The 26,886-nt window shown below is 54.3% G+C and overlaps 1 protein-coding gene across 1 annotated transcript; it reads right to left on the reverse strand.

Annotated features, from left to right (window-relative positions):
* Positions 1 to 11,051: 11,051 nt before the first annotated feature.
* Positions 11,052 to 25,219, reverse strand: CDCP2 (CUB domain containing protein 2). The gene is made up of 6 exons (XM_077883730.1): positions 25,141 to 25,219; positions 21,750 to 22,097; positions 18,819 to 19,154; positions 17,549 to 17,902; positions 14,487 to 14,665; positions 11,052 to 11,378 (listed from the first exon to the last, which is right to left on the reverse strand). The coding sequence occupies exons 1-6, from the start codon at positions 25,217 to 25,219 to the stop codon at positions 11,052 to 11,054; spliced, it is 1,623 nt and encodes a 540-aa protein (XP_077739856.1).
* Positions 25,220 to 26,886: the final 1,667 nt, after the last annotated feature.

Consider the following 26,886-nt stretch of genomic DNA (forward strand, 5'->3'; position numbering starts at 1 on the left):
CAACCACCATACACACACCGACCACCACCACATGGTATGTGTATACCATCACAACTGTCACACACACACACAAATACCACCACATTCACACCATTCACACATACACACCATTACACATGTACCATTATCATTCTCACCAGAACACAGAAAATCAGCTGCACCGTGAGTACAGGTAGAGAACGGTTAGAAGTGTAACTCCATGAACAATAGGAATTAGTCACATGGTGCCTTATCAGCTCAGTTGAGGAGCTCCAACTTCATTCTGAGGGCCATGGGGAGCCATGGAGGAGCCTGAGCAGGAGAACCAGCTGCAGTATAGAGATGGTGTAGAAGGACAGCTGAGTTGGCCATGGCTAGCCTACCCAGACAAAGGCCCTGAAGGATGCAAATGGGACCCTCACTATTCCTTTAGTGCAGGGTAGGTAAGAGGGTGTCCCTAGGCTGGCATGGCAAGTATTCTCAGGCTTGAGGACATGGACCCAGGTCCAAGCCAGCATTCTCACTCCTCCTTAAGCTGGGACCAGACTCCATGTTCTGGCCATTGTCTAGATGAACCCAGGGTAATTGCTGGGAGCTGGGAGGGTGTGGTGGGGGCAGGGGAGGTTGGTGTTGGCAGTGTAGTGGCAATGGGGATGAAGAGAGGAAAGAGCAGATTGGAGAGACGGGACACACAGAACTGAAAGGACTGGCGTGGAAGGTGAAGAAGACAGATCAAAGAGGACCCCAGATGTCTGGCTAGATGACTGGTGGGTGGGAATGCCAGTCATTGAGATAGGGACCCAGGAGAAGGAAGAGGCTCAGGTGACATAATGATTCCATTTGAGGCCTATGGGGTGGATCTGCCTGTGGGACAGCCTGTCCCCGTTGTTCAGAGCAGAAGAGGGCAGCAAACCTAGGTGAGAGGTCTGGGAGGAGGCCCAGTGTAGAGTCACCAAATCCCACAGAGATGGTAACAAGACCTCAAGGATAGAAGAGAATGCCCAAAGCATCTGTAGCCAGTGAGATCTGTGGTGGGGTGAGGGCACAGGAGCTTCTCTAACCCCTCAGACCAACCAAGGTCCCCGGGACATTGTCTCCACAGCACCGTCTGTTTCCTGTTGCCACACTTGCTCATCTAGGGTGACTAACTAGTCCCATTTACCAGGACTTCTCTGATCCTAAAACTGAAAGTCCTGCGTCCTGGGGTTCCCTCAGTCCCAGGCAAACCGAGGCAAACCAGGGCAGCCAGCCACCTGTGACTTATGTCAGTGTTAAGGACTTGGTTGATGTCCATCTTTGCTAGTCAGTGGCAATACCACTTAAGAGTCAGGGGAAAGAGGAGGATGCTAGAGGATCTGGGAACTGGTTTGGAAAGTAGGGGGAGAACCTCAGGGAAGCATCTTGGATCTTTTTCGACCTGGGGAATTGGTGCAACCCAGATGTGGTGGCTCAGGATCTGGGAGTGGTTTGGGCCCCCAGGCCCCCCAGACCCCCCAGGCCCCTCTCCCCCTTCCCCATCTCTCTCTCCTGCCTCAGAGGCCATCGGCTTCCGGGAGATACCAGGGATCCCTCCTCACAGCCCCACAAGGTGGCGCTGTGCCAACGCCTGCCCTAGGCTCTGCCCGCAGGGATGGGGCCTGGAGAGCCTCCGGCCAGCCTCCTGAGCGGGCTTCCCCACCTCTCCCGGAGGCCCTGGGTGATCAGGGCTGGTCTGGGGGAAGGTGACGCCCCGATGCCCCCACAGTGCACACAGGCTTTTGCGCTCACCAGGCATACTTACACTTAGCCAGCACATTCTCCTACCCACATGGACCCCAAATACCCTTGACCCTGCCGCCCTGCAGGAACATGCTTGGCAGAGCCAGGACAGCCTGAGGGGTCGTCGCTCCCAGCCCCCTGTAGGGATGGCCTCGACCAAGGCACACACGGGAGCATCGGTCAGGACCACAGTGCACAGAGCCGCCTGCCTCGTCTGGCACCCTCCCCTCACTCTGAGCAGAGGCCCTAGCTTTCCCCAGATGCCCTTTCTCCACAACCCCTGCCATGCCTCCCTCACGGCCCTCCAGTGGGGATCAAATAAGACGCCGGAAAAGAGGGGGTTTCGTGAGAGCGCAAGGTGGGCAAGAGGGGAACATACACACACATCTGTTCACAAATAGACCCAAACACACCTGCACACACAACAGGCAGCCCCCAGCACCTGTGCCCCAGCTACACACGGGTGAGCTCGTGGGCAGTGGTGCATGTGAACTTCAGCACAAGGACACATGGCACCCAAACTCACCCTGCTGCTCGGACCTGCACACCTGGTCCAGACACCTGATGCCTGGTGGGCCCCTCCTTTCCTCCTTTCCTTTCCAGCTATGAAACGGAGCTGGTGAAGAGGCCCAGTGCCCAGGCAGGGGTTCCCCAAACATCCAGACTGTCCCCCAGTCAGCCTCAGGTTTGGCTCTGGCTGCAAATGTGCTCCTGCAGCCCCCCAACCCCCAGTCCGGGTTCCAGCTCCCGCTCCACCAGCTGTTGATCTCAGGCAAGGCCTTCTACTTTCTGGTCCTTCCCCAGCAACCAAAGGCTGTATTGTCCTGATCAGAACTTAAGGGGTTCTGGGGGTCTGGGGAGAGACTTGGGGGTGCAAATGTGCCGCCCTGCAAGGTATGCCCCACCTAAATCAGAAGTCCCTGAGTCTGGGTCCCTCTGGTACCCTGAGAAGCCTTTCCAGGGGTTCATAAGGAGCCCGACACAGGACATGGTATGCCAGAGGCATATGGGAAATCTTTCTTCCTTTATGACAGGGAATCGTCGCGTTGTGGCGGGGATTGTAGAGGTAGAGAAGGAGAGACTGTATGAAAGAATGGATTTCCACACCCCTGACCGAGTGTGGAGGTGCCTAATAACAGGAAGCTGCATCCCAGAGGAGAAAGGGAGTGAGCTGGTCTCAGAGTCTACCTGGCTCCTTATCATCCCTCCCCTGGCCTCAGCCTGCACCAGGCCTGTGAGCTCCTCCTCTACTGGGGGTGGACAAGCCTGGAAGGAGCGGGTGTCCCGGAGCACAGGGCAATGGCCTGGGTACTCATGTGTGCGTCTAAACGTGTGTGTGTGCCTTGAAGGAGGCTAGCCTTCACATTGCTCAGAGCATGTGCAAAATTGCTCAGGTGAGCCTGTGGCTTCTGTTGGAATCCCAAAGGCACCTGTGGACTCTGAGACCTTACCCAAGTTACTTTACCTTCCTGTGCCTCAGTTTCCTCATTTAGAAAATGGAGATTATGATCATAATCAAAACTAACTAATAGACACAGGCCTCATGGGCATGTAAAAAGTAGCTAGCTGAGCACCTGGTGGCACATGGCTAGTGTCTTAGCTGCTGTTTTATGTAACACAGCTGGCACTGTGTACTCATTCATTCATTCATTCATTCATTCATTCATTTTGATTCACTAACTGGCTCTATCTCTGTGCCAGGCCAGCCTTGGACTGGACAGGGTCCTCAACCTCCAGGAGCTTCCAGAACAGGGGGAGACAGGTCTGAACACCAACAGCAACAGGAGAGCAGATGCTGGGAGAGGAGCTGGGAGACAGGAGGGGCGAAGAGGTCTGTGGGAAAGGAGGGACCCCACCCCCAGGTATCCCCACACTCTGTGCGCCACCCCCATCTGAGAATTCCCTCTTCACCAACTGTCTACCTGCCTGCCTACCTCCGGGCCTTTGCTCACACTTTCCTTTCCCAGAAAGGCCCCCTCCCACATTCAACCTGGTCAGCCTTAGTGGTACCTCCTGTGTTCCACTCTTGGCTTTACCCACCACACTCATCAGAGATGCACCATTTGACTGATGTATGGCCAGCACATGCCACCTCCTGGGGCTACTTGTTTCTGATGCTAGAGTGCCTTTGCTTCGTGACCTTGAGCACAACTCTTCACCTCTCAGGCCTCAGTGTCCGCCTCTGTAAAATGGGCAGCACCTTTTTCTCAGGACAGGTGTGAGGATCAAAAGACAGAATGTTTGGGGAAAGCACTTTGCAAACTGTAAATTGCTGGGCACCTGTCCAGGAGAGTTTTTTATTCAAATAACTTCCTTTCCTCTCCTGGGTGTGAGCCAAAAGGTGTGTACACCCCATAGGTTCAGGCCATACTTCCCTGGAGCTCAGGTGTGGGGCAGCTTCTGTTTGGGGTTTGTGTTTGATTCAAAGACAGGGACACTCCCTCTCCCAGGTGATGTGGGTGGCGCCTGGCCAACAGAGCTGCCAGGGGAATCCCGAGGCTGACGGGCCCTGATTGCACCCCACAGTGATCAGACGGGAACGCGACCCCCAAGAAGGAGGAAGGACGTCCAGATGGTGCTGCAGGGACAGAGTGTCCCCTGGCATCAGGTGATCTGGGTGTGATTCTGGCTCCTCTGGGTGACCTTAGGCTAATTGCCTTCAGCCATAAAGCCAGTGCACAGGATTTATGATTCGGGAGCCCCTTATACTTCAGGGGGTCCTGAGGGTACCAAATGGGGACCAAGAGCTGACAGGGCCACTGTGTGGGAAGTCTCTTGAAGTCAGGCTCTGTCCCCCCCGTCCCCCCCACCCCGCCTTCCCAGGCTTGTCACCTCCACCCTCCTATCCACTCTATGCTGTAGCCACCTGGCGAACCTGGGGTTCCCTCAAGTCTGCTGAATCTCTAATCTCCAGCCCTTCCCCCCTGCCTCTCTCCCCAATCTCCTGTTTAACATCTTTTCATCCCCCAGGACCCTGTGCAGACATCACCAACTCCAGGGACCCTGGCAGCTTCCAGGCACTGAGGGGCTCCTCTTCTACTCACGTGCTCTGTGGTTTATGGGCAGATATACCCACACCACTCACATTACCACTGTTCCCCCAACACCTACCAGTTCAGGGCCAGACACAGTCATGAGTAAATACTCCTGAAGGTCCTCGGCACACAGAGTAGGGGGACCATCTGGAAGAGTCCATGTGGTTTTGATTTTGCAGAAAGAGCCCCCAGAAGGGGCTGGGCTAAAGTCCCTGCCCCACCAGTTACCAGTTGGGTGGTCGCTGGCCAGCCCGTTGGCTTCACTGAGCCCTGGCTTTCTCATTTGTTAAGTGGGGTGGTCTGAGCGTGAGAGCGGATAAATGCCCGTGTGCCCAGAGGGCTCAGTGACTGGGAGCCGTGGCTGCTCTATCTCCACTTCCACCAGGACTTCCAAGGGAAGCAGCATCAGGGCTCTGAGTGACACAGCCTCCACAGCGACAGCCGGGGGATGCTGCAGGCATGCGTTGGGCCAAGGTGCACAGATAGCTAGAGCAGCCTCCCCAAGGTGCCCGTCGCTCCTGGAGCCTGGGTGGGCTTGGAGGAAGCCAGCAGAGGGCAGTGAGCCCCACTGATTTTCTAGGAGGGAAGCCAGCCAGGACCTGGTTGACTTTGGAGGAGAACATGGACCGGCCCCGGGAGGCCCCAAGGGGCAGTGTGCAAAGCAGCCAGGCCTGGCTTGGGCACTGTGTGTTCTGGCGACTGCATGAGGGCCAGGCAGGCTGGGGGCGCCGTAGGTCCCAGGAGGTGCCCCTGGGAGCAGCTTTGAGCTCTGTCCACACCGGTGATGGACAGCTGTCCACTGGGGGGCCTCTCTGGGACCTCAGGAGCCCAGAACCCATTTTGCAACTTCACACTGAGACTGGCCAACACCTATCATGTTCCTGCACTGCAGGAGGCCTTGTGCCAAGAAGTATTGAGGCCGCTGGTTAGGAGCAGGGACTGAAGTCAGACCACCTGTTTTGAGGCCTGATGGTACCACTAAGCAGCCATATGACCCTGGGTGAGATACACAGCCTCTGTGCCTCCGCTGTGAGGCTTAAACAAGCTAACACATGTGAAGTGTCTAGAGTCATTCCTGACTCTGAGCATTAGCCTTCACCTAATGGGAGCTATTAGCGGTGACCTCAAGAAAACCATTTAATTGGGCAACCTCGGTGGCGCAGTGATTTAGCGCTGCCTGCAGCCCGGGGTGTGATCTTGGAGACCCGGGATCGAGTCCCACGTCGGGCTCCCTGCATGGAGCCTGCTTCTCCCTCTGCCTGTGTCTCTGCCTCTCTCTCTCTCTCTCTCTCTCTCTCTGAATAAATAAACAAATCTTAAAAAAAAAAAAAAGAAAACCATTTAATTTCTCAGTGTCCTCATCTGTGAAACAGGACTCATAACAGTACTCCCCTCACAGCATTGTCACAAGGATCGGATGAACTAACTTATGGAAAGTGCTTCGATTCTGAGCATAACACCAGGTGCAAAGCGCTCCGTATTATTGGTCTAACACGTATCTTGTTACAGCTACAATCGTGAGTGACGGCTATGACCTGTTTCTAGGGACTCCCCTCACCTGCTGTCTTCTAAGGTCTGGACTCTGCAGCCAGATCAGCTGCCTGGGTTTGAATCCCACCTCGGCTGTTTCTTAGAGGGAATGCTAATAGTTACTGTTTAGAGAACTAAATGAGAACAGAAATACAAAACGCTGTATTTTGATAAATGATGCCTAGCAGAGAGTACATCTCAACAAATGTTTCAGCTGTTGTTATCCCAGTTGACAGATGAGAAAACTGAGCCTTGGTGCAGTGAGGGAAAGCTAGTGGCAGGGCCGGAGCCGGGTGTTGGATCCTGGTGGGGGCCGGGGAAGTACCTCGTGAAGGAGGCCCAAGGAATGGGGGGATTCACAGACCAACATCACCAGGCCAGGAGGTGACAGAGACAGACATGAACCCAGGGCTTGGCTCACCGCCAACGTGGTTTACTCTCAGGTGGGACATGTGATGCCAATGGACCAAGGGCCTTCCTGCATGGGAGCTGTGTCCCAGGAGAAGGCATCGATGACAGAAAAAAGCATTGACTTGACCTTGTTGTTTCAGTGGGTGTCTTCATTCTGAGGCCAAGGACACAGAGGGCTTCTTCCTCTGCGGTTCTGAGAAACTGCCAGTGCCATCCAGATGTCCTGAATAGTAACTTCCCATCCTGCCTTCCCAGCTCCACCCCAACATACCTCCCAGCCCCCCTCCCGTCCTTATCATGAGGTAGTCTTCATGCCTCTTTGCATTAGCACATGCTGTTCCCCCGCTTCTGGAATGCCATTGCCTCTCCTCTGCCTGAGGTGTCCCTCTGGGCTCATCTTGCACTTACCCAAGTTGAGTCGGCAATGTAAACGGTCTTGTTCCCAAAAGTCTTTAAGAGGAAGACACTTTGTTTCTGTGCTGGTCTCCCTTTGCTCGTCAAGGTCCACCCTGCTCCATGCCCTGGGGAGGCTGAGCACTCGGACTGTGTTCTTCTGTGCTCAGCCTGAAGAGCCCCGGGGAGGCTGGGGGCCCGGGAGAGAGTGGGGGGTGTTCCCCTGGCTGGCTGTGTCCCTCTACCTCTCCTTGCCCTGAGATGCCTCGTTCTTCCCCCTCACCTCCCTGCGATGTGAGCCCCTGATGGGGGCAGGGTGGTGTCACGTCTGAGCCAGTCTGCGGGTCTACGCACATGACAGCGCAGAGAAGACCCTTGGGAAACGTCCTTGACCCAGACCGCACCAAAGGACTCGGACTGCCACACACGTGGGATTCAGTGAACAGAGTCATGTCGAGCTCAGCGTCCACCCGCCAGCTCCCCATCCAGTACCAGGTGCTTACGGAGGTGTGCAGGCGCCAGGCCAGGTGGGGTGGCAGGATGAACACTGCCTTAGGTGGGGCAGCGCTGGCAGCGCAGGCTGGGCATAGCCCAGCAAAGCACATGCACACACCTCACACTGTTTCAGAAGGCGATGCCTCCTAGGAAGGACGGAGAAGGGGTACAAAGTGATGGGGGGGTGCAGATGTGTGCTCAGGGGGCCACTGGGAGACGGGGTGTGAAGGAGCCAGGCCAGCGATGTTCTGGTGCAAGGACATTCCACACAGAGGGACCGGGGTACAGGAAGGCTGGGGGGTGGGAAGACTTGGTCTCTTGAAGAACAGCAGGGAAGCTGGGAGTCGGGGAGAGCCGAGGACTCCTCGGGGCAGGGCCCTCGCCTGGCCCTGGGCCTGCCAGCTTCCTGAATGGTGCGGGCGGGGGCCCCATGCAGGCGCTCTCTCCCTGTGCTCTCCAGTCTTCATGATGACCTCATGGGGAGGGTCTTGGTATCTCTACTCCGTACATGAGGAAACCGAGTCTGAGGGAGGTGAAGCAACTTGCTGAGTTCACAGCATCAGAGGAAGGACAGAAACGGACCCAGGCCTGCCTGCCCCGTAGGCCAGAAGGCATTTTTCCAGAACCAGCACATCCCTCTGCCAAGGATCTCTTCTTCCCTAACACTGGCCCTACAAGGGCAGGCTGCTGAGAGGACCCAAAGCTCCCAGCCAGAGGATAGGCATTCCGAAGGCCATAGAGCCAGTGGGGAGGGTACTGGGATTCAGGCCCCCCACTCCTTGCAAAGGAGAAACTGGTTGGTGAACAGCAAAGCTGTGCTATGCCCAGACCTTCCTCCGGGGCCAGGGCGTATTGGCTAATGGGTATCATTTCAGTCCTTTCATTTCTAATAGACACTGTAGTATCATAAAGACTGTCATTTCCCATGGCTCAGGCAGGATAATCAACATGCTGGCTGCCCACAGGGCTGGGAGTGGCAGGATCTGGACAGAGCTGTAAAGATGACTATCCTCTCCCTGTTGGCCATTCCAGTCCTTTTCCAACCAGATATAGCTGGGCTTGGGGTCCCTAGAGGCCCCCGCTGGCTACACAGGTACAGGTGCCAGAGGTGATGACGCTTGTCACATTTTAAAAACAGAAACTGAGGGGCAACCCGGGTGGCCCAGCGGTTTGGTGCCTCCTTCAGCCCAGGGTGTAATCCAGGAGACCTCGGATCGAGTCCCACGTCGGGCTTCCTGCAGGGAGCCTGCTTCTTTCTCCCTCTGCCTGTGTCTCTGCCTTTCTCTCTCTCTCTCTCTCTCTCTCTCTCTCTCATGAATAAGTAAATAAAATATTTAAAAAAATAAAAACAGAAACTGAGGCCAGAGAAGGAAGTGGTCTCCCTAAGATCACGCAGCAAGTCAGCGGCAAAGCTGGGCTGAGAACTTGGGTTTCCAGGCCAGAACTTTTGCATGAACTCAGTGGTAAATAGTAGTCACCGAGGTGTGTTAAATCTTTCTCAGGAGCCAGGCACAGTCATGCATGACCTCATTCAGTTCCCACACAGAACCGACGAAGCAGGTGTTATTACCATCACCCTCAATTAGCAGGCTGTAAGGTGGACCCCGTGGGATGCCCTCGAAGAAGATCTGGTGTGTGACGAGTCTTGTCCAGAGAAACAGACACAGGTGGTTTGTAGGCTGGCCAAGATAGCTCAGCTTCTGGAGGAGTCTGAGAGGTAGATGGTGGGTGGGAGGAAAAGAGGAAGAAGCCTCTGCTCCAGACACACCGCGGTGTCAGTCAAGCCTCTCCTGCTGGCCCCTTACCCTGCTAGACTTCCCTAGTTCATCATCTTGCTACATTCACACAGCAAGCTACGAACAGTGGTCCCATTTTGCAGATAGAGATAGCGAGGCTCACACAATCAAAGTGATTTGCCCAAATTCACAAAATTAATAAGAACTTGGACTTGAACCTGGTTCTCCTAATGTCCAGGCAACTCTTTTTCTCTTCCTTAATTCATTTTTTACTTTGGTGGCTCCTTTCTCTTTTGTTTTCTCTACAAGTTACCAACTGTCTGCCTCCCTCTCCTTGATGCCGCTACATCTGGATGTAAGCCTCCTGAAGGTAGGAATCTCATCTGACTTCTTCACTGCTGTGTATTTGGAGCCTGTCACAAAGCTGGAATCAAGGGCTTGGGTGAGTTGTTGAAGGAATCATGATCCGGCTATAATTTGTTTAACTGAAACCCATGGTCAGCATGGTCAACGTGGAGATTTCTATTGATGGTGAGTGATTCATTGTGCAGCTATGCAGGGGGGGGGGGGGGCAGGGGAAAGTGGTGTATTATAACTGCATTTTTTGTTTATTTTTCGTTAACAAGATTGCTCCACTTCTTGATACGTAGAGCTCTGGGGAGGCCTGGACCAATGTTCAGGAGGATGCCGGAGCCGTCCTCATAGGAAAGCCCTGGGAACCCAACTCCTGCTTCCCCATTGTGTAAGCTTAGAGAAACATGGGTGCTGGACTCGCTCTGAGTGAAGTCCAGTGGTAGGAGAGGGCCCACAGATGAACAGTCTCCAAAGAGAACTCAGCTGACGGGAAATAAGGGACTGATGACCTATGCTCAATATCAGGGGGAGGACAGCTCAGGACTTTAATCAGCTTCTCAGTCAAGGATCACCATCTACATGAGGAAAAATGCCACCGTGAAGGAGACACCTGTCCTCAGCTTGCAGCCTCACTGCTGAGCTCAGGGTGGGCCTGCCTGCATTTTATGGGGGGCACTGGACCCAGAAGCATTGCCAGCTCCATACACAGGGTCCGCGGGGATGTGCACAAGCAGCCGCCCACAGCGATGCCACCTGGCAGAGGCTGGGAGGACAGCCCCAGGTGGGACGTCCGCTCCCTTTCTCTGTATTCCTGGACTTTGGAGGCCGGGCTGGCCTGCTGTAGACAAAGTCCTCAGGGTTCCTGAGTCAGCCCAGGAGAGTGGAGGCCCCTGGATGGTGACTGAACATCCTGCCCATGAAGGCTTGTGATAAGCGATGAGCTGGAAACGTAAGAGATGCCCTTGTTTTTACCACCCTGGGTTGGTGAAGCACGTGTGCACGCTACAGAACACATCTGTTTTACCCTCTGTCACCAGTGACCACAACTGTCCACATTAACAAGTAACACACACGAGACTTCTTTTCTATTGCAGACTGTCTTTGAAATTAGTAATGATTGCACACCCACACAGGACATGCCATAGATGACAAAGCTCTTACCCATTCGTGCTGGTCTCTGAGCCTCACACCAACCCTGTGAGGGAGGGAGGGCACATGGATCCTTCCTAGGAAAGTGAGACTCAGAGAGGGACAGTGGCTTGCCCATGGTCATCAACGAGTCAACAAGGCCAGGCCCTGCCCCAGTTGTGGGGACCCCACACTGCCTGCCAGGGAAGCCCGAACCCAGGTCCCCGCCTGCTCACAACAGCATCAGGACCACGATGGCAATGACCATGAGGACTCCAGCCAGGATGCAGAGCCCCAGGAAGACAATGTCACTGGTGTCCTGGGCCACCATAGCCACGGGGCCCTCTAGTGCATCCACCTCATCTCTGGGAGGCGCTTCCTGAAGATGCTCTGCTGTGGCAGCATAGGGCCCAAGCCAGTCGGAGCCGGACAGCAGGTGGACAGAAGCCTCCTTGCGCCGTGGCTCACAGCGGACCTCGTACTCATGGATGTCCTCCTGCCCACCGGCCGAGAAGTCGATGTACAGCACACTGACGATCACGGAGGTGTTGTTCCTCCTCTGTGGGGGTCACAGGGCGCTCACTTACACCTGAAGGGGCCAGGGCTGAGCCTGTTCCCCTAGATTTGTGGGGACTCTGTGCCAAAAGGGCAGAACCACAGGAGCCTGGGTTCTAGTCTCTGCTTGGCCACTGACTCCCTTCCTGCTCGGAACCTCAGTGTCCCCACCTGTAAAAGAGACACTATGGGGATGTCTAGAAGTACAAAATCAGATTTAATGGGTCAGTGCTTGATCTGGCTTCAAAGAGGAGGCATCTCTAAAAGATAGTAACCGACCCATTTGCCACATTCCAGGCTCTGTTTCAAGTGCATTATCTCATTTAATTCTCACTATGACCCTCTTCTTATTGTTACCATTAATATCCCCATTTCACAGATGAGGAAACTGAGGCCCGGAAGTTAAATTCTTTGTCTGAGGTCACACGACACACAAGTGACAGGTAACATGCGCTCACCCAGATCCGCCCAGTTCTTGACTGTGCTCTTAGCCACCAAGCCTCTCTCAAACCAGAGTAGACGTTAAGTAGACGTAAGTAGAACCAAAGCAGACTCTAAAGCATCTAATTCAGTCTCCCTTCCTTGGCAATTTACAGATGTGACTACTAAAGCCCGGCAAAGGCAGTAACTTTCCCAGAGCTAGGTCCAGAAGCCAAAAGTTGCCTGCCTCCCAGTTAGAAGCTCATATCCCTGCCTATGTGACCTTCTTTCTGGAATCTTTTCTCCCAATTATGCCTGCGGTCATTATGTGTCCCTGTTGTTGAGTCCCTGGCCGTGCTAGTGGCACCACCCAGGGTTAGGAAGAGCCACTGAGGAATGAAATGTGGAGGGCCTGGCTACTGCTGCCCTCCCTACCCCTATAGACAAGGGAGGCAGGAGTCAAGCTGCCCTGAAGATGGTGGGGGTGTTTGGGCCAGGACCTGAGGGGCAGCATTTTGATGGGCAGTCTGGTGTGGCCTGGGACAGGGGACTGCAGTGGGGCAGGGCAGTGGGGCAGGGCTACTCCCCTCACCTGCCCTAAGTCTGCAGCGGCTGTTAAACCCCTTGGGCTGCCCAACTGCCCATGTCCAGTGGTGGCACCTCTGAGATGAAGCTTCTGGATGTGGAAGCTGTCTAATACAGAGCAAGCAGGCAGGAGCAGTAGAAAGCTGCCATCACTGGACACGGGGTGACCCCTCTGGGGAAAGGGAGTTACAAAGGGGCCTCCTTCCAAAAGGCTCTGATTCCATATCCTCAGAGGAGGTTTCTGCATTTGTGCCCTCAACCTATCTGCCACCACACCCTGGTGTCCTGGGTTTTCATGGTACAGAATTGGAATGCCAGGCAAAGAAACACAAGATCTGTGAGTGGAAGGGGACGCAGTAAAGTGAATCCACGTGATAAAGAAGGGAGAAAAAAAATTACATAAGATGGGGGTGTAGGGAAGGTTTAGGGGTTTTCGATGAATGAGAAACTTGAAGGGAAAAAACCAGCCACACGAGATGTGGTTGTTGGCGGTTATGGAATCAAGTCTCCAGTGTTTTTTAAGAGATGTGCCAGAAAGGTTGTCATTGCCTTTGGCTGTTTGAGCTGCACATCTTTGAGAGCAACTCAGGACAGACCCTGGTCTTCGTAGGTCTAGGACTTATAAGGGTGACACTGGGAATCCAGGAGTCCATGGTTCTCAGCTTTTTGTTTCCATGATATTGGCCCCCAGATTCTATGATTCTGTGGCTCCAAGTTATGGTAGTGGTTCCATGGCTCAGCCTCTGAGTTATTATGATATCTTGTTCTCCATTTCATGGTTCCCTGCCTCTGGGATTCTCTGTCACCATGTTTTCATGACTCTGTGGAATGTCCAAGGAAAATCCCTGGGGGATTTAGGGCATGGAATCGGGGTGAGGGCAGATCATCTTGGCAGTTGAGACTGCCCCCACTTCTCTCCTCAGGTCAAAAGGACAGAGGCTGCCAGAAGCTGGGCAAGTGGAGGCATAGGCCAGTGGGCCCTAGGGGGACATTTGGCTAATGTGGGGGGGCAGGTTGGTACAGTTTGCTGGAAAGTATGTGATTTCTGCCAAGCCAGTCTGGCACATTGCCAAATACCACGGCTGGGGTAGAGGGTCTCCCTGGAGGTTGAGAGGGGTCCTCTTCTTTCCCCTTTAACCTGTCTCTAAGAATGCAACATCTGAGGTGCTTGGGCCACTCTGAGGGCCCCAAACCTGGAGTCAAGGCCTCAAAAATATACAGATAGTGGAAAAAATTCATTTGTAAGCCTCGCTGCCTTTGGAGGGAAGTGGATCCTGTCACTTGAAAGGCCCTTTTGTTCTGTGGAGCCCAGGGACCATTTGGATCACAGGTTGGGGAGGGGGCAGCAGGAGGCAGCAGGGTTCCAACAGCTCTGCATGTTAAAGGGGTGAGGCCCGGGTAGTGGGGAGTTCCCAGGAGAAGGGAAGGCCTCCAAGGATGGTCAGGGTCAGGGCTTTGCAGGAGGAGTCTTCAATAGAGGCTTTTGGGGTGGGTGCCTGGGGGGCTCAGGTGGCTAAACGTCTGACTCTTGATTTAAGCTCAGGTCATGATTTCAGGGCTGTGGGATCGAGCCCTGTGTCGGGCCCTGCACTTATCGTAGGGTCTGCTTGTGATTCTCTCTCCCTGTCCCTCTGCCCCTCCTGCTCGTGTTCTCTCTCTCTCATAAGTAAATCAATATTTTTTAAAAGATTTATTTATTGATTAATGAGACACACACACACAGAGGCAGAGACACAGGCAGAGGGAGAAGCAGGCTCCATGCAGGGAGCCCGACGTGGGACTCGATCCCGGGTCTCCAGGATCACACCCTGAGCCAAAGGCAGACACTCAACCACTGAGCCACCCAGGCAGCCCTCATAACTAAGTTAATCTTTAAAAACATAGGGGCTTTTTAGTTGTCACTGGGTTATACAGCAGGGCCCCCTTCTCTGTCTCCCATTTGAGTTCTTCCTCACGTTCACTCTGCTCAAGTTTGTTGCGTTCTGTGTCCAGGCTTGTGGGGTCACTGAGTCAGGAAGAGAAGCTAAATTCTCAGGAATGGCAGGTGCCTCTCAGCAGGAGTCAGACCCCCTACCCTGGGCCTGCCCTCCCCCAGCCCAGCCCCTACCTGAGACTCGGTGCCGCAGGTGTCAAAGCGGGCCTGGATCCTGAAGGAACTGCCCGCTTCCTGGGCGGCACAGCTGCGGCTGCCCAGGTAGACCTTGGTCCGCTCCAGCGGCGCCAGCGCCTGTGCGGAGATCAGGATCTGGAAGTCCGTGCGGGAGCAGCTCACGTTCACGGGTACGACTAGGAATGGAGGGAAGGAGGGAGGGGCTGGAGGCCTTAGGGGCAGGAGGTCTGTCCTCACCATCCCGAGACCCCACTCAAAGGGAGGCCTAGAGTGGCGAGATGCCTATGCAGCCCGATGGGGGTGTTTGCGTGTGTTGTCGCATTTAACTGCATCAGACATGAGCTCCCCGGGGCAGGCACCAGGCCTTCTCATGTCCTCGAAGCCCAGCTCTCATAGCAGGTGCTGTGAATGTTGAATGAATGAATAAATATTCTTAATCACAAGAAGAGCTACTATTTGCTGATCTCTTTGCCGTGTGCCTGGCAATTCATTCAACCATTTAACAAATATTTCTTGATGGCTTACTATGTGCAGGCACTATTTCAAGCACTGCAGAAATAGAAATGGAAAAAAAAAAAAAAAGAAAAGAAAATCCAACAGCCCAAACTTTCTGCCTCCTTGGAGCTTACATTCTAGTTGGGTAGGGGGGCAATCAGTATGTAAAATGAAAGACCGGTCACAGTGGGCTGCAGGAAAATCAAGCAAAGAAGACAAGGAAAGCAGAGCTCGTGTGTGGGGCTGGAGGCAGAAATGCAGTGTTCCGGAGGGCGGAGAAGGAAGCCTCACTCTCTCCCCATGATGACACTGTGAGGTGGACACAACTAAAACCCATTTTAGTTTTGGAAACTGAAGCTCTGACAGGTGAAGTTGTTGGCAGTAGTTGAGTTGGGATTTTAACCATCATTGAGTCTATAGGATGGAGTCTACGGGTGATCCCTCCACCCCATATGGTGGGCCCTGCTGCCCTCCAGTCCAAGACGCGTGACTTTCTGTGCCTGGGTGTATCCCAGCATGCATGTGCGTGTGTGCATGTGCGTGCGTGTGTGTGTTTGTGTGCATATGGGGGCAGTGCCTGCCGGGGTGGGGGCCGTGGAGGGGAGAAGGGGTGGCTGGTGGCAGGAAAGGGAAGAGCTGGCAGGAGGAGGCCTGAACTCTCAGCGCGTCTCCGGGAAATGCCTCAGACATGTTTCAGCCTCTGGTGTCTGAGCAGCCGGGGATTTACGGGCCTGCCATCTCCCACGATGATCTTCGGTGGCGCTGAACTGTGTGTCACCCCTGATGGATGCTGAGGTTGTCCTCCGGCCAGGAGGCCGCGTGCCGCCTGTGCCACAGCTGGAGCCTCGCCCACCACGAGTGCCCCTGTCTGACCCTGGGCTCCCACGGGGATCTGGGGAGGGGGGAGGGGGGGCTCCTGCCCAGGAACACAGTCGGGTTTAGAGCTGCCCACCTTCAGTCTCTGTAGGCACCAGAAGGAGAAGGGGCTTGTCCAAGATCCCACAGGCCTGGGAGAGGACCCAGGCCCAGAAACAAGATGATCAGAACCAAAGGAGACCTCGAAGATGCCTCAGCCAGTGTCCTCATTTTACTGAGACCCTCAGAGAAGAAACAACCTGCCAGCTAACTGAGGCAGAGCCTGTGGCACCCGAGTCCCTGGAGTGAAGCCCTAGTGAGGTTGCTCTAACAAGGGACAGCTCCCCTTAGCCCCAGGTTACGGATGGAGCCAACTGAGGCACTGGAGGGTGGGTCTGCCCAGGTGGCCTCATTGCCACTAGCTTGTGGTGGCTCTGCTGTGTCCTGCCCCTTCACCACTTGCATATAGAGTAGAGACAGAGGGAAGATGTTTTGAATGCAGACCAGGCCTGAGACACGTGAGGGAGAGAAATCCACCTGCAGCCGAGGCAAGGATGTCCCCGGAGTCGGGCACTGGGACCCATGCCCTCATTCCATCTGCATGACTGCCTACAAGGGCATTCATCATCCCCTTGTACAGATGAGGCCACTGGGTGACCAGTAAATGGCAGCATTTGGATGTGGCCCTGGTCTGTCTGTGCTCAGCCCTGGTTTCCTCCCCACTGGGCTCTGTTGGGCCACCAAGATGGTAGACACGGGTTCTCATCTTGGCCGGGCCCCTGCTGCCCACATGACCTTGGTGAGGTGTTTCCTCTCTCTACCTCCCTTTCCACACCTGCACAGCAAGAAGCTTTCACCTGCTCAGGCAGAGGGCAAAATGGGTCCAGAGCATAGGCTTTCCTGGGCCTGTGGGTGAGGGAAGGGTGACGAACAGAGGGGAGAGAAGGTGGAGGCTGCTGGCCGGCCAACCTAACAGGTACTATGGAACCTGGGAAAGCTTCTTCACCTGTCGCTGTAGCTAGGCGTGGCCACCTGACCAAGTTCAAACTCATGAGACCAAGAAGTCTTTTTCTGAAAATGCTTTTGCTTTCCTCATAATAGGACATTTGTAGCTGGCATCTCCCCTACCCTCTCCCAGCCTTGAACATGGACATGATGATGTCTGGAGTTGTAGCAGCCGTGTTGCAATCAAGAGGCCATCAGAATCCCAGAGTTACCAGCTGAGACAGTGTTAAGTCTCTGAACCAACAAAGCAGCTCCTTAGCTCTAGATCTCTCGTGATGCGAGGAAAACAAAAGCCATTTGTTCAAGCCGCTGTCGGTCAGGATTTATGACCGATACAAGCAAAGCCGGTCAGCGTCTCCATGGTTATACCGATTGTTTATCATAAGTGATATGGACATATTGTGTGTACTGGCCCTGGAAACATGGGATGAACCACAGCATGAGAGAGGCCAGGGTCTCAAGGGGGAAGGAGACAGATGAGGGGGAATTAGGGAATGTGGAGCTGGAGGCTAGAAAGGCAGGGCTCTGCAGTCATGGAAATAAGCATGGTCCACATTGGCAGGGTCCCCAAGGTCCCAGAGCAGCAGCCACCCCAGAAGAGATTGGAGGAGCCAAGTGGTGGGATAGAGGGAGGAAGGTGCAGAGGAACCCAGCCTTGTCCCTCCATCCTATCAGCACCACCCACACCCTCACCCCCAGCTGACCTCCAATGTAGGCCACAGAGAAGCCCCTTCGGGCAGTGCTGCGGTCCGTGTGCAGCAGAAGCAGAAGCTGGTTTTGGTTCGAGGTGACCGGCGCTGGCAGGTGGTGTCCACACCAACTGCCCAGTAGGGGTGCCTCCTCGCTGGCCCCATCATAAGCTGACAGATGGTCGAAGTCACAGGTCCTGGTCAGGCTATTGGGACCCTCCAGATCCAGGTCCAGGAAGAACACCTTGACCCGATAGCCAGGAGGCAGGCGGATGGTCCAGTGGCAGTGGATGTTGTTAGGGTAGGAGTCGGGGTACTGTGGGCTGGAGAAGTTACCCCGCACAGCCGTGTACACCTCCTGGCATTCTCCTGGATTGGGGAGGGGGAAGGGGTCGAAGAACAATGATGACGAGTGTAGAGACTGTGACCCTCTGCTTCACGGCTTGGGCAGTGGGCACCGTAAAGGTCCTGAAACCACCCTGGCAGGTGGTGGGCACCATGGTCGGCAAATCAGACAACTGATGCCAAAGCCTGCTTTAAATCAAAACTAACTGAAGACTAGGACTCTCATTCCCATCGGCAGTCCACTTCACGAGTGCTAGTCCTGTTAGGAATTCAACAACAAGACCTAATACTTGTCCCCAGAGTTGAGTTGAACATTAGACTTGATGGACAATGTGGCTCATGACATGACCTTGCTCATTTTCTCACTGCCCCTCATCCAGCTCTATCTTTCAGTCTCACCAAACACCTAGCCTTGGAGCACTGAACCCTCTCTGCCTGCCTCCCCGCCTTCATGCCTACTGAGCTCTCGGTCTCGAATACCCTTCCCTCCCTCTGCCTCTGGCTAACTCTTTCAAAGCACTACTCAATTCTCTCCTCCTCCAGGAAGTCCTCCATGATCCTTACTGTTAACGCCGATCACAGTGGCTTGTCCTTGTCTATTTCCTCCTCTATCTCCTCCACCGTCTAGTTCATTTCACTGTCAAGGGTTCATTCATTTGGGCAAACATTAATCGAATCTCTTCTATGTGACAGATACAGAGACAAATCCACAGGAAGTCACAGTTGGGGGGAGGGGGATCAACGTGCGAATCACAAGCATAAAGGATAAATGTTAGATCATTGCTGCAGAAAAACCTCCAGAAGGAATCGAAAGGACTAATTCTGAGTAAATCAGGAAGACTTCCCAGAGGAGGTGACATGCTTCTGCCTTGGCACTGGCCAGGCAGGGCCATGCACAGCATGCACAGGGGACTCCAGGGATGTCCCCAGCCCCTTCTACCTGAGAAGTAGTAGGCCTTGAAGCCCCGGCCTCCGATGTTAAAGTCGGACTTGAAGATCACCTGCAGCTCGTGGCCCAGTGACACAAGAGTGGGGGGCCTGGTGCTGCCACAGTAGTGGTGCCCGTGGGCAGGGACTGACCCCTCAAGGACGGCCACGTAGTCATAGGTGCATTCCTCATTGCCCTCCAGCTGGAAGTCCACGAACACCAGCTTGACGGTGGCAGCGCCAGAGGCCCGGATCACCCAGTGGCACTCCACGTTGTTAGGGTAGTTGTCAGGGTACTCAGGGCTGGTGAGGACCCCCGAGAGGCCCGTCAGGACGCCACCACACACATCTGCAAAGAAGCCCTCCTGAACTGACCTTTCTCCCTACCCATGGCCCCTCAAGCCTCCTCCCTTGGGAACCGGATGCCCCCCAACATGCCACTTGGATGGGTATCTCATCACCATCCACTGAGTGCTTGCTAGGTGGCAGGCACAGGCCGGCACTTGGCATCGAGGCCATCTTTTGACACCATTACCGTCGCCCTAGGGGAACGCATAGTGGTTCTCCCCCATTTTATGGTTGTGAAAATGGAGGCACAGGGAAGGTGAGTAACTTACCTGGGCGGGGGGGGGGGGGTGTCACCCAGACAGATCCTGAGACAGGGTGTGAGCACAAGGAGTTCATTTGAGATATAAGGGCCAGCAAAGGGCACTGTCAGGCCTGCTGCCGAGCCCTGCTGGGGAACCCTGGGGAATGGCATCAGGCACACACTTCAGAGTCATGTCCCCCAAGACAAAGGGAGCTGAGGCATTTGTACAACAACTCCAGCAAGTCCAGGCCAAGGGCTGCTGGGGATAGAGGGGAGCCACTGAGACTTTAGAAGAGGGCTTCCACTAGGGATGTAGAGGCTGGCAGGAGCCGCTGAAGGGATGAGGCCCCGGGAACATGGGCAGGGCCCTGACGGCATGCCACCCGGATGATAACGGATGCAGGGCCTGGGCACTCAACCGTGGGGTTCTCACTGTCCCCTCCTACCAGGCCCGTGGGGCACAGAGGCTGGGGTGCCGAGTTTGGGAATGTTCTCAAACTTTCCTAACAGAAGAAACTGAGGCTTGGAGAGAGGATCTGGTGAAGTGGAGATGGGTGTGAAGTCTGAAGACAGGTGTCCTCTCAGCTTGTCTCCTATTAGGGGTGTGACCCTGGGCAAGTGATCCAGGGTCCCTGAGCCTCGAGAGAATATTAGAGGTCAGAACCTGCCCAGCCAGATCTACCAGGGGCAGGCTCACGCGGAGTCTCAGAGGCTGGCGAGAAGAGGTGGGTGATGATGAACGCCCTGACCAGCTGGAGGCCCCAGCAGGGAGGGGCACACTGCTATTCCCCAAAACTCCAGAATCTCGCCCCAGGGATTGGCCTTTGTGAGCAGAGTGCTGCTCTGGCCGTGTTTTTCACGCTCGGCCGTGTCATTTTGAGAAGGCACACTCCTTCTCTACTCGCAACTTTCTTGTTTGTGAAATAAGAGGGCAGGTTTTGACAGCCTGTGAGATCCTTTTCCATGTGAACACCCTTAGCAGAGGCTTTCAGACTGTGCTCCGGAGCTTCGCAGCAGGCCCTGGGGCATCTATCTGCCCGCATGTGGGGCAACTTTCATTCCTGTGCTGTATCCAAGCTCTCTACGGTGCCCTGAAAGACAGCGTCCACAGTCACAGGTCATATGTATAAATGTCACTCATTGGAGGCCATCCGTATTGACTTCTGTTTTCCGTGATTGGCTTATAATAAGTAAACGCTAAAAATACGAACTTAGAAAATACAGTAAATGCCTACCAATAAAAATACTGTCTTTATCTCTTTTATATAGAAGGGATTATCGTGAAGTTCCATGTGTTTTAATGGTACTCCTGTTTTTAAAAATGTTGGAAAAGATCGCTTATGGTATTATGACTTGGATATGCTAACATTTTAAAAAACTAAGTCTAAAATTCCAAAACTACAATGCAATTAGTCTGTGATTCTTGTGCTTCAGCATGCTACAGTTCTGTGCCTCCCAGGCCAGCTCGGGGAGTGGTGTCCTACCTGAGGCACCCACCCCCATTGTTGTCTGGGGACCCTGGGTGCCAGGAGCCTCTGTGGCTGTCTGTCGCTGGAGCTGACGTGAGTATGGCCTTGGGCTTAGGTCTGGGGAGAAGGGAGGAGGTCTGAGTATATGAGAGGCCTGGAAGCAGAAGGAATGAGTCAAGAAGAAAGGCAAGCCTAGAAAGGGCTCTGCTCCTCTCGCTAGACTAAGGGGCCTGCTTCCAGGCTGAGAGAGAGAGGGTTAGGTTATATCACATCAAGTGTAAGAGGGGTTAGGAAAGGCTTGAGGAGGGAGGACGTCACCGGCTCCACACAGATGGCCCTCGTGCATCTCTTACTCCAGAGGACTTGGGGTCCCTGAACCTGCGAAGTGATGGGGTGCTGCAGAGGGGCAGGCAGCAGTGGCAGCATGATGTCCTCTCCTTTGTCCTGGTGCCATGACATGGGATAAGGACAATAGAGGGGTGCCTGGGTGGCTCAGGTGGTTAATCACCTGCCTCGGCTCAGGGTTCATGATCCTGAAGTCCTGGGATCAAGCTCAGGGAGGAGTCTGCTTCTCCCTATGCCCCTTCCCCCGCTTGTGCTCTCTCTCTTCTCTCTCTCAAATAAATAAATAAAATCTTTTTTTAAAAAAGAGGAAGGATGATAGCGAGCACAAGAGGCCTTGCTCCTGAATACAGTGAGACCCTCCCAGGGCTCCCAGGACCACTGCCGTGAAGGTGGGGACCCACAGCCACCATGACCACAGCTGGAAGCTGCCTTTGCCCCTGAGCTGCGACAGCAGGGTCACCCCGTCTCACCCCACCCACTGCTCTCCTCCCCACCCCCGACCTCCACAGGGCCCCCCTCTTCCTTGCTCAGGCCTCCTTGCCTTTCTGGTAGCCGGCAGAAAAGCCACGGCTGGCCACGTGCTTGTCTGAGTGGAAGACGACAGACATGACGTGCCAGGAGGAGGTGAAGGGCGGCGGGGGCACCTGGCCACAGAACCTCCCCAGCAGGCTGCCCTTGTCCCCGGACGCCCCGTTGTAGACCTCCAGGTAGTCGAAGCCACAGGAGTCGTGGTACTCCAGGTCAAAGGCGTGGAAGGTGAGCAGCACCGAGGAGCCCTCGGCCACCACGATGAGCCAGCTGCACTCCGTGTTGTAGGGGTAGAGCCTGGGGAAGTTGGGGCTGGAGAAGTTTCCGGAAGGTGCCGAGAGCACGCCCCCACATTTGACACCTGGGGCAAGAGGGAAGAATGGCTCAGTCAGTGCTGGGGTCCTGGGCGGTGGGCCCAGCCACGAGGCTGGGTCTTCGGAATGGGTGGGGGAACATGAGGCCATGACCCTATACTCAAATTCCTTTACGCATGTTTGCTCCTTCATCTGCTTAATCCTCAAATACTTTTACCAAGCACTCTTTTACTCACTCAACAAATATTGTCTGAGTGCTAGGCAATGTTCTAGGTGCTGGGGTTTCAGCTGGAGCAGAACAGACAATTCTTGCCTTCGTGGAATTTCCTGTGTGGTTCTGATGGGGAACACATGATAAACACAAGAAGTAAAATACAGAGCATACTGAATAGTGATTAGTGCTACGGAGAAAAGTAAAGCAGGGAAAGGAGACAGAAACGTTGGGGCGAACCTATAATTTTAGATAAAACGGTACTATATGCCAGCCCCTGGGCATGCGCGGTAGGGAATTTAAAAATAACAAATGAGCCACCTGGGTGGCTCAGCGGCTGAGTGTGCCTTTGGCTCATGTCGTGAGCCCAGGGTCCTGGGATCAAGTCCTGTATTGGGCTCCCCGCAGGGAGCCTGCTTCTCCCTCTGCCTGTGTCTCTGCCTCTCTCTCTCTCTGTCTCTCATGAATAAATAAAAATTTAAAAATACTTTTTAAAAATTACAAATGAAAATAAAATTACAAATGATAATACCTCCACCCTCAGTGAAAATGTACACAGCCTACTGCAATGGTACAAGGACATTCTTATGTGCACATACTTGCTTATATTTTAAAAAAGAAAACCATGTGAAGGAAACTAATAAAAATGATTGTCAGGGAAAGGAGTAAACAGAGGGAGGAAAACAGGCATGAAGCTATACCTCTTTCAACGTTACCTGTTTTATAATTTTGACTTTATAATCATCCCTTTTAATATAATTTTTAAATTAGCAAAAAAAATTTTAAGGAACCCTTAAATATCCCAAACTGAAACAAATAAACGTAACTATGTATCGAGTTGGAGGCGTATTCACATGGTGAAAAATGATTTCAAATGACTTGGAAATACACTTTTTTGACCGTACCTTCCCAGTGGGATATATGCCCAGGACAAAATGAAGCACAAAGAAATCTGAAACTTGACTCAGGAGGCTTAGTGTTTGTAATCACAGTCAACAGCGCTATTTTACAGTATTTTATGAACCGGAATAAAGCACGTATGTTCATGTCCACAGAAGCTAAGATGTTCCGTGTAAGAGGAGAACGATACAACCGTAAAATTAAAAAATTAAAGAGAACACTTGTGATCCTTGATTTGAATTGAAAACAGTATGAATTTAAGGTTTATTCTTATCTCTAAAAAAGAATGAATTTCCGCTCTCTCTTCACTGAAAAGGCCAAAAAGCATGTACCAGGCCCGTGCTGACTCAGCAGGGCCCTCCGTGGGGAGCGCGCTGTGGAACGGGGGTGGCGGTCCTCTGTGCCATAGCGCTGCAGCCACACGCGGCCCTGGGGGCCCAAAGGACGGAGGCTAATCTTGCTGAGCCACACTGCTAGGGGAGGGACAAAATCCACAGGGAAGGTGATGTTCGGGTATGACCAGGAGGGATGAAGATTGTTAGTTGGCGACAATTTGGAGGGAGCAAATGGCCCAAACTCACAGGCACTTTGCCTCCCCGAGCCTCGGTCACGCATCCGTGAAATGGGGTGGCTGTGAGCGCCGAGGAGACAAAGCTTCTCCGAGGGCAGCGGATACACACCCGGTTCAGGTGTGCCAGGGTGGGAATCCCCTCTGACTTATGCCTTGATGGCAAGGGGCCATTCCGTCCCCTGCCTGTCCTTGTCTTTCCCCCAGCCCTGCCCACAGGACAGGAAAAGCCCTGGAGTGTTGGAGCAGGACTCCTGTGGCCAAGGAGGCCCTGGGTGCTGGCACAGGCAGAGGCCTTGTCCTCCGGGACTCAGCCCGACGACTTGAAGCCTAGGGTCACCCTGGGGCCTCTAAAACCTGGGAGGCTGGAAAATGAGAGCAGCTAGCCTCTGTTCTCTAGGGGGACTAGAGGAAGGAGCAAGACACCTGGGTACCCAGCCCCCCTCTGCCACCGACCAGGTGACTGGCACGTCACCTCTCCTTCTTAGAGCCCCACTTGAGCCTGTAGGAAACCCAGGCACTGAGGGCTGTTTGTGGAGCCCCACGACGTGCTCGCCCCTTGGCAACCAGTGAAGTGATACTGCTTTAGAGACAGGCCCATGACACAACAGTGCTGGGGCAGCGCAAAGCGACCTGGGACCAGGATGCTGGCTCAGGGTTCTGGGAGCTCCAAGGAGGGAGCTCTGAGGCTGATGAAAGGATGTGGAAGGCTTCCTGGAGGAGGTGGTGTTTGACTGGGGTTTGATAGATGGGCCAGATGTTCTCAGAAAGCAAAAGAGGAAAGGGACCTTTCAGAGAGAGGGTACCCTGGGGCAAGAGCTCTGAGGCCGAGGCATCTCCAGGAGGGGGTATGAGGCTCTGCTAGAGCACTGGATGCCCAAGGGACACAGGGAACCGAGGCTGGATATTATTCAGAGATTGGGGCCAACCCTGGGAGACACCGAAGGCCATTTTAAGGAACTTGGGATTTTACCTGGCTGGCAGTGGGGACGTACAGCAGGTTTTTGGGAAGGGGAAAAAATCCTCCCTCCAGCAATAAACCTTGCGTTGTTTTTTGAGCCAGTCCTTTAGCCCTTGGTAACTATGCCTTCTTGCACAGGTTACTTAACCTCCTTCTGCCTCAGTTTCTTCATCTGTAAAATGGAGGACTCATCCCCACCTTGGAGTTTGTCATGAAGATTAAATGCAATCCTATTTGTAAAGCATCCAGCACAGAGCAGGGGTGCTGCAAACACTGTCTTCCACCATCTCAGAAACAAATGCACCCTCGACTCAGCCGGCTCCCACCTCAAAGGCCTCCTGCTTTCTGGCCTCCCGTACGGAACCCTCCTGAGACCCTGGCAGCCCCCCGTGCCCCGGCCTGGCCACCCTCCACCCCTCCCAGACCCTGCCTGTCCTCGGCAGCGCCTACCTTTCATGGCTTGGGCCCTGGGGCCTGGGGCCAGCAGCACCCCTGCCAGCAGCAGACAGGACGCCAGGTCTGCCAGCATCGCCTCACCGGGGCCCCCACGGGTCTGCAGAAACTGGGCAGGTTGGGATCTGAGGGTCTGGAGCCGGGGAAAGAGAGGGGAGTCTGAGAGGACCTCCAAGTTAATGATGGCCTGAATAATTCATCGGGCCCTCGAATTAGTAAGCTGATCCCCGGGTGCTTACTCCGTCCCGCCCGAAGGTGACGGATCTGGTGTCAGCGGGTTTACACATTCTGAGATCTGCACTGGCCGCACTGTAGCAGGAAGGGAAGTAACTTAGGGTGGGAAAGGAACCCGGTGGTGGAGAAAGGGCATGGGTTTGGGGGTCAGGCAGGTCTCACAGCCACCCTAGGTCAGCTCGAGCTGGCCAGGTGGCCTTGAACAGGTCCCCTGGACTGTGGGTCTCAGTCTTCCTCATCTGTCCACTGGGGCCATTCAACCCTGCTTGTAGGAAATGGCATACGGCGACATGTGCTGCAGCCTGATGGGAGGCCCAACCCCCCACCCACCCACCGGGGTGCAGAAGGGACCCTCTAACTAGGGGGACAGGCACATCCTTCAGACATGCCTAGATTAGCTCAGACGGGGAGCGAAGGACACTGTTGGAAGATGATGGAAGAAGGCAGCCGAGACAACAGAACGGGAGAATTGTCTTGTACTGCTCCTAATGCGACCACGGATCTGGGCCACGGTGTCAATTCTGGCCAAAAATATTAGATATTCCCTCTTCAATGGGTCCACAAACCATACCTGAGCATCGGTCTGTGCCAGGCTGTGTGCTAGGTGAGAGGTGGCAAAAAGGCCCTCAAGGGCTCTGTGTCCAACAGGAAACAGGACCCATTTCCTCTGGGAGCCCTACTGGGCTCCGCTCAGCCCAGCTCTCGTGCCTCAGCTCCTTCCCTGGGCAGAGCCCCCTCCAGGACAGGGTGTCTGAGGGACACGTGGCACATTCCTGCCTCCCAGTGAGGAGCCTGGGCTGTGGTTTGGCCAACGGGGTCTGAATCCTGGCTCTGTCACCCTCTGCCACTTTGGTCAGGCCGCGGCAGCCTGGGAAAGTGGCCCAACCTCCCTGAGGCCCAGCCTCCTGAGCACGAAGAGGAGAAAGCTAGTCACTTGTCCTTCGCCGTGAGGATGAGATGGTTCATGGGAAGCCTTAGCCATCGCCTGGCTCCATCCTTCGGAGCAAGCACGATTTTTATTTACCTCAGAGGAACTCAGAGGGCCATCTGCCAGACCACGTGTTGCCTCTGGCCCATCTTTGCATCAGGAGGTCCCCGGGGAGCCCTTTGCTGCCAGCATGGGAGGCCACCTGGAAGGTGTTCAGCAAAGAGCTTCGGGGGTGGTTAGGCCTGAGGGATTGGCTTACCTTTGGGGCTTGACTGGCAGCAACAGAAACGTTCTGCCGTCCCAGGCCCTGTGAGGGGACAGGAGCTTTTATCACACCCGCTGTGTATATGAGAGAAGGTGCTGGGCCTCAGCCAGGAGCCCAACGTCGTGTGCGTGTGCCCTTCCAACGTCACAGGCACACAGATTCCCTGTCTCATAGACGAGGAAGCTAACACCCAAAGGGAGTTAACATCACAGGAAGACCCTGTGATGAGCAGTTTATCTGGGAGGTGGTCCCGGAAGCATAGGCAGGGGCGTGGGGAAGAGAGCCAGGGATGAGAAGAAGCCAGTTGAGGGCATGT

This window comes from Canis aureus, chromosome 3, assembly GCF_053574225.1.
Source record: "Canis aureus isolate CA01 chromosome 3, VMU_Caureus_v.1.0, whole genome shotgun sequence".
Lineage (NCBI taxonomy): Eukaryota > Metazoa > Chordata > Mammalia > Carnivora > Canidae > Canis > Canis aureus.